Below are 8222 nucleotides of genomic sequence, written 5' to 3'. Positions count from 1 at the left end.
AAAAGAAAGAGTATCGCAATCTTTCATTATCATCCGTAATAAAGTACTCAAACAAATTACGTGGTCACAAGAACACAGAGTTGAATTACTTATTTTTTAGAGAAGTCATGAAGTATTTTACTGGTGCAAATATTTTTATTTATTTATTTTTTGTACGACTTCATGCGGGACCGTACCCAAGCTTCGTGTCATCTAAATTATTGTACGTAGTCCTTATTATATTTCCACTATTCTGGATGAAAACTACGTTATTGTCCTGAATGCTTGTAAAGAATCTTGACGTACGTTTTATTAACTCAAACTACTGATCAATCAGGAGTTGCATGGAATCAAAAGACTAGCTATGAGCTAGAAGACTCGTTCTCTGCAACAAGATTTCCATTTTCTTATCCGTTTGTTTCGCAGCTCATTCAAGTTCTAGTTTCTGCATCTAAGCTAGCTGCTGAAACAGCATTGTATCTTCTCTCTTTTGGTTGAATACAATTGTCATTCACTCCAAAAAAAGCAATTTAATAATGGTTGCAATATTTCTTTCTCTCCTTTTGATTACTGGATTCTCTGCTACAATTGCACAAGAAGGAAATTCCAGTATTAGCCTCGGCTCTTCCCTCTCTCCAATTACCAAACCATATTGGTTATCAGGTTCTGGCCAATTTGCTTTTGGCTTCTACCAAATAGATGGTGGCTTTGCCATAGGCATCTGGTTGGAAAAGATTCGGCAAAAAACAGTAGTATGGACAGCTAACCGGGACAATCCGCCACTATCAAAAAATGTCAAATTGTTTCTGGCAAATGATGGCAGGCTTGTCCTAGAACAAGAACAAGGCCAACAGACTGCTCTAACTAATAATGCTCTGTTCTCCGCTTCCTCTGCCTCCATGCTCAATACTGGAAACTTTGTCCTCTACAATTCAAGTTCAAACATCATATGGCAGACTTTTGATGCTCCAACAGACACTATTTTACCTGATCAACCTCTCGTGGCGGGGAACAAGCTAGTCTCCAGCAGCTCTGAGACAAATCATGCAAGGGGAAAGTTTCAACTTATAATGCAGCATGATGGGAACCTGGTGCAATACCCGTCAGACATTCCACCTAAAGCTAACGACTAAGCTTACTGGGACTCAAAAACATTCGACGCTGGAGATAATATCTCTCTAAATCTTGATCGTAACGATCAGCTTTTCCTACGTAATCTTACCGGCATCCATATCAAGAATTTAAACGGCCAAGGAAACACCTCTGATAATTTTTCTTTATATCGTTTGACGTTGGGTTTTGACGGAATATTGCGGTTATATTCCCATCGCTTGGATCAAGATGATGATAATTGGTCAATTGAATGGTCCCCTTCAAGCAGTAATTGCGATCCTATTGGTCTCTGTGGCCTAAATGCTTATTGTACTGTAAAGGAACACAAAGCTGTATGTACATGCCCTCCTGGTTTTGATTTCTTGGACGGACGACAACCTGATTTGGGCTGCAAGAGAAATTCCAGCACAGATGGTTGCACGAGCAAGAATGGAGAAACAGTTGATATTCTTCAGGAATTGGGACGTGTTGAATGGGAAGATATTAAGAATGATACAATCACAAGGTAAGAGGAGAGGTCACTGCCTCGAACTAGTGCAGAGCACGGCAATGTAACAGAATGCAGAGAACGAAAGTGGGACGTGGAGAATAATTCTGTGAATGATTCCTCTTACTGAGTTGTTATGTACAGTTACTATTTATAGTATAAAGAGCCAAAAAATAACAGAATAACAATAAATGAATTGAATTGTACAGCTCATCACATGCAAATATTATATTCATGTTGCGTCTAGTCTGGTGGCCTTCCAAGAGCATGAGAATTTTCTTCCTTTAACTTCAACATCCCCCAGCAAGATGGAGAGTACACATTGATGACTCCCATCTTGAGCAGCAGTCGATTAAAAGCTGGTGAGTGCAAGGGCTTGGTGAGCAAGTCTGCCAATTGGGCAGAGGAAAATACATGCACAAGTTTGACTTGTCCAGCTGCAATCTTGTCACGAACTAGATGGCAATCTAGTTCAATGTGCTTCATGCACTCGTGGAATACTGGGTTTGCCGCAATATGCATGGCAGCGAGGTTGTCACAGTGTAGAGTAGCAGGTGCTTCAATGGTGATGCGTAAATCTGTGAGTAGGTAGCGAATCCAAGTAAGCTCGCAAACGACAGCAGCCATACCTCTGTATTCCGATTCAGCAGACAATCGCGAAATTGTGTTCTATTTTTTTGACTTCCATGAAACCAGAGAATTTCCGATGAAGACACAAAATCCTATGGTGGAGCGCCGAGTGTCTGGGCAATTTGCCCAATTTGAGTCTGAATATGCGACCAGTTCCATGGTTGAATTAGCAGGAAAAAAAATTCCTTGCCCTGGAGTTCCCTTAATGTACTTGAGAATTTTAAGAATGGCATCATAATGTGGCACTCTCGGGTTGACCATAAATTGACTTAACAAATTGACACTATAGCTCAAGTCAGGTCGCGTGTGAGTCAAATAAAGCAATTTTCCAACCAATTTCCTGTAAAGTGCTGGGTCATGAAACATTTCACCTTCATCCCTTCTAAGTTTGATGTTTGGTTCCATTGGTAAGGGAGATGGCTTGGCTGCTAAAAGACCAGTTTCAGCAAGAATATCTAACGCGTACTTGCGCTAGCATAGCTGGATTCCAACATGCGTTCGACCTATTTCCATGCAAAGGAAATACCGCAATGCACCCAGATTTTTAATGCGGAATTTGGTCTCCAAAAATTGTTTAACAGCATTGCTTGCGCTGGTGTCCGAGCTCATGAGAATAATATCATCGACATACACGAGTAGTGCGATGAATGAAGTAGGAGTGTATTGGGTGAAGAGACTATAATCAGCCTTTGACTGGATAAAACCGAACTCAGCTAGAGAGGAAACCAGTTTGGTGTTCCATTGACGGGATGCCTGTCGGAAGCCATACAAACTTTTTTGTAATCAGCAAACTTGAGGAGTTTTGGCTGCAAAATGACCAGGTGGGGGCTTCATGTAAATTTCCTCAGCTAGCTCGCCATACAAGAAGGCGTTATTGACATCGAGCTGTTGTAGTTCCCACCCTTTGAACGGCTAAGAGGCAACGAATGGAAACAATTTTAGCAACTGGTAAAAAAGTATCATGAAAGTCGATACCTTCGCGTTGGGTAAATCCTTTAGCAACCAACCGAGCCTTAGCTCTTTCCACCGAACCATCAGCTTTGAATTTTAGCTTGTAAATCCACTTGCATTCAATTGGTCTCTTGCCTGGAGGTAAATCAACTATGGTCCAAGTCCTATTAAGCTCGAGTGCAGCAAGTTCCTGATCCATGGCCTCACGCCAGATTGGCTGTCGAATGGCTTGAGTATATGATGTCTGTTCAGTGTTTATGGAAACTGATGTGGTGAATGCCCGAAATTGAGGGGACAAGGATGCATAAGATAAAACAGCGGAAATGGGAAAAGAGACATTTATACCTGATGGAGAGGAGGATCCAAAAGCTATCATTGTGGATGCTGATTGGTTAGGGCCAGTGGCAGTGACTTGTTGACAATGGTACTCACGGAGGAATGCAGGGGCCTTTCTTTGTCGTGTAGATTTGCGAAGGACTTGGGTGGGTTCATTATGGTCTGAGGTAGGTGTCGTTGTGTTGGTATGATCATTTGAGGTGTGCGAGGGTAATGGTGTTGAATTATTTGTAGAGTCATAAGTGGATGGTGAGGTTGAGGTGTCTATATGGGTTGTGGGATTGGGATTAGGTGATGGTGTTGTATCGTAAGGGGTGTCAATATGTTGAGTGTGTGGGTGAGGGTCGAAAAAGGAAGATGAGGATGATGGTGTCTGGATAAGGGTGGGCGATCCAGGTGTAGGTTGGTTTGGTTGTTTGAGGGGAAATATTTCTTCATAGAAGGTGACATCTCGAGAGAGGAATATTTGCTGAGTTGTGAGGTCCAGTAATTTGTAGCCTTTGACTCCGTATGGATAGCCAAGAAACACGCATTTTCGAGCTCGAGGTTCAAACTTGCATCGAGCATGTGATAACGTGGAGGCAAAGCAAAGGCATCCGAAAGTTTTCAATTGGGAGTAGGAAGGCTTAGATGATAAAGAAGTTCAAATGGGGTTTTGTAGTTGAGTGTTGGGGTAGGTGTCCGATTGATTAAATATACGACAGTAGTAACAAAATCGGACCAATATTGAAGTGATAATCCGGACTGAAATTTGAGAGCACGAGCCACGTTAAGTATATGTTGGTGTTTGCGTTCGGCAAGTGCATTTTGTTGAGGTGTGGTGACACACGTTGTTTGGTGTACAACACCTTTGGAATTATAAAAGGCTGGCATTTGAAATTCAATGCCGTTATCGGATCGAATGGTTTTGATTTTGGTGCTGAACTGGGTTTCAATAAGAGAGAAAAAATTTAAAAGGGAGGTTTGAGCTTCAGATTTTGCTTGTAGTAGATAAAGCCAGGTGCACCTTGTGAATTGGTCGACAATGGTGAGAAAGTATTTAGCACCATTGTATGATGGCGTCTGGTTAGGTCCCCAAATGTCCATTGAAACAACATCAAAAGCTTTGGTGGCTTTGGATTCTGCATCCGGAAATGGTAGTCGGTGTTGTTTCGCAAGGGGGCATATATCACAAATGAATTTTGACTGATCCGAATGATTGGAACTAGAATGAACATCATGCAATATATATTGAACCATGGAGCTATGTCCAAGTCTATAATGCCATAATGCAAATTTATCCAACTTGGAAGCAGTAGTGTGATTGACGGAAATTGAAGGAAATAAAGTATGAAAATGGTGTTGTAGAGTTTCTGGTTTTGGTCTGGACAGTTGTAGGTGATACAAGCCATCATGCACCGTCCCCACTCCAATCGTCATCCATAATGAAAGGTCCTGAATATAGCAAGAATTTGAGAAAAATAACAGACAGGAATTAGAGTGATGTGTTAAGGATTTGGCAGAAATTAGATTAAAAGAAAAATCAGGCACACATAAGACACGGCGAAGAATTAAGTGAGGTGATAGTTGCACATCACCAATGTGTGTAGCGGTAGTGGTAGATCCATTGGGAAGCTTGATGATGCGGGAATTGGAATCGATATTATGAGTGAAGAATTTGGGGCTACAGATCATATGATCTGTGGCACCCGTGTCAATAATCCAAGATGTTTGGCCTTTTAATGTTGAGTTGTGTGTGTGCATGACAGTGGAAGGAAAAATACCAGAGACAGGAGGTGAATTGGTATGGGCGGTGTTTGCAGCAGGCGTGTTTGCAGTAGAGGTGTTGGCATCACCACAAGGAGGATGGAGTAAGGCAAGGATATGGTTATACTGCTCTCGAGTAATAGGCGGACCATTGATAATTTCCTCCTGTGCAAGGGAAGATTGATTAGCTGAGGATTTAAATTTGGAACTAGTCTTGTGGCCGGGAGGGAATCCATGCAATCTGTAGCATTTGTCCTTGGTATGACCAAGTATGCGACAGTGTGAGCACACGGGTAAATTTGGATTTGCTTTGAAGCAACGCTCTAGAGAGTGGCCTGGAACGTTGCAGTGAGTGCAAAAAAGACGGTCTCTGCGATTGGTGCTGCGAGGATCTAGTCCCTTAGCTATCATGGCTAGCGGTGAAGGTACTGAATGGAGTTGGCGTCGTCGTTCCTCTTGTTGAACAAGAGAGAGAACTCGGTTGAGAGCTGGGAGTGGTTCATGGAGTAAGATTTGCGCACGGACTGAGTCATAAGAGTCATCAAGTCCAACAAGAAATTGCATCACCTTGTTACGATGGTTGTATCCCAGCATGGTTGTGATAGCTCCACAGTTGCAGGTGGGCATAGGTTCGTAAATCTCCAGTTCATCCCAAAAAACTTTGAGTTTGTTGTAATATTGGCTGACAGAATCATTGGCCTGTGTTGATGATGAAATGGATTTGGTAATTTGGAAGATTCGAGGAGCGTTTTGGATGGAGAATCGCTCTCGAAGATCACTCCAAACGCTCTCGGCAATGTCTGCGTGCACAATGCTCGAGCGATGTTCTGAGCTAACCGAATGTTGAATCCATGCTATGAGCATGTCATTGCAGCGCTCCCATGGTGCGAAAAGAGGATCAGAAATAAGTGTTGGCTTGGTGATTCTACCATCAATGAATCCAAGCTTATTTTTGATATTGAGAGCTCGACGCATCGTTCTTGCCCAGGTTACGTAGTTCTCGGTGGTAAGTAAGTCAGGAACCAAAGGAGATGATGCTCCTTCTCCCGGTTGAATGTAGTAGGGGCTAGCTGGATGATGGGGATTGTTCTCATTTTTGGAGTGCTTGGATGATTCAGTGTTTTCTGTCATTGCTCTGGTACCATATTAAGAATGATACAATCACAAGGTAAGAGGAGAGGTCACTGCCTCGAGCTAGTGCAGAGCACGGCAATGTATCAGAATGCAGAGAACGAAAGTGGGACGTGGAGAATAATTCTGTGAATGATTCCTCTTACTGAGTTGTTATGTACAGTTACTATTTATAGTATAAAGAGCCAAAAAATAACAGAATAACAATAAATGAATTGAATTGTACAGCTCATCACATGCAAATATTATCTTCATGTTGCGTCTAGTCTGGTGGCCTTCCAAGAGCACGAGAATTTTCTTCCTTTAACTTCAACATGGGAAGACAACCCCTATTCTATCTTGTCATTGACCAAAACTGAGTGTAGAGAAAACTGCTCGAAAGACTGCGAATGTGAAGCCGCACTATTCAAAGAACAGGAGTGCAGAAAACAGAAGTTTCCACTAAGATTCGGGAGAGAACGACAAGATAATTCTGGTACAACCATAATCAAGGAGAGATTTGGGAGTTCAAACACAACACAGGTAAGTAAGCGAAGAAAGAAACAACAGGGAATGGGCGTCTTAATCGGCAGCTCTGTGATTTTAGCTTTTGCAGTTGGCATTCTAGCAATTACTGGTATTCTCATTTACAGATCTCGTGTTCGGGAATATAAAAATATCAAAAACCAAGGGAATGATGGGTTAATTGAAGAAGTCAGTCTACGGTCATATACATATGGGGAGCTTGAAAAGGCAACTAATGGCTTCACAGATGAAGTGGGTAAAGGAGCTTTTGGGACAGTTTTTAAAGGTGTCATAGACAATGGCAAGACAGTCGTGGCTGTGAAGAGACAAGAGACAGTGGTGGCTAAAAGTGAAAGAGAATTTCGTAATGAGATGAAAGCAATTGGGAGAACTCATCATAAAAATCTAGTCAAGTTGTTTGGCTACTGTCATGATGGAACAAATCTACTCTTAGTCTACGAGTACATGAGCAATGGTTCTTTAGCAGATTTCCTCTTCAAATCTAGAAGAAAGCCAAGCTGGGAGGAAAAAACTAGAATAGCTTTGAATGTAGCTCGAGGCATTCTCTATCTGCATGATGAGTGTGAGAACCAGATCATCCACTGCGACATCAAACCTGAAAACATACTCATGGATGAGCAAAAGTGTACAAAAATTGCAGATTTTGGTTTGGCCAAGCTGCTGATGCCTAACCAAACCAGGACATACACTGGGATCCGTGGAACAAGGGGATATGTTGCACCTGAATGGCACAGAAACTTGCCCATAACTTTAAAAGCAGATGTCTATAGCTTTGGGATTATGTTGTTGGAGATCATATGTGGTAGAAGGAATGTGGATGTTGATCTTCCAGAGGAGGAAGTGGTTCTTGCAAATTGGGTCTTTGATTGTTTTGAAGCTGGTGAATTGGATAGGCTGGTGAAGGATGAACAAGTGGAAATGAACAAGCTAGAGAGAATGGTTAGGGTGGGACTTTGGTGCATCCAGGAAGAACCATCATTTCGCCCTACAATGAAGAGGGTGGTACTGATGTTGGAAGGGACAGTGGAGATACCAGCTCCTCCTAGTCCTACCCCATTTTCAAGTGCCATGTAACTATGCAAGTCAATTTTAGCCTTGCACCCAAGTAGCCAAGTCCCCAAAAACAGCCAGATCAGAAATTTGTTCTGCTGATCAATAATCTAGTGAATAAATTTTGATGGCTTTTCTTTTCCTAGGAAACTTACTTTTTTAATTGCTTTCCTTTTTGTACAGCAATCATTGCAACAAGTGCACTCTAGGATATAAAAGGAATATGACTCTTTCTGTTTTACAAAATATAGAAAGAATCAATTAAGAATATGAT

General features: G+C 41.9%; 1 protein-coding gene across 1 annotated transcript; it reads left to right on the top strand.

Annotated features, from left to right (window-relative positions):
- Window positions 1–515: 515 nt before the first annotated feature.
- LOC108982211 (G-type lectin S-receptor-like serine/threonine-protein kinase LECRK1) lies at window positions 516–8002 on the top strand. Its single transcript, XM_035691077.1, has 4 exons — window positions 516–1100; window positions 1182–1597; window positions 1925–2159; window positions 6602–8002. The coding sequence occupies exons 1-4, from the start codon at window positions 516–518 to the stop codon at window positions 7970–7972; spliced, it is 2607 nt and encodes an 868-aa protein (XP_035546970.1). The 3' UTR covers window positions 7973–8002.
- The last annotated feature ends 220 nt before the right edge of the window (window positions 8003–8222 follow it).

The sequence above is a fragment of the Juglans regia genome, chromosome 6 (assembly GCF_001411555.2).
Source record: "Juglans regia cultivar Chandler chromosome 6, Walnut 2.0, whole genome shotgun sequence".
Lineage (NCBI taxonomy): Eukaryota > Viridiplantae > Streptophyta > Magnoliopsida > Fagales > Juglandaceae > Juglans > Juglans regia.
This window is presented reverse-complemented; position numbering and strand designations above follow the sequence as displayed.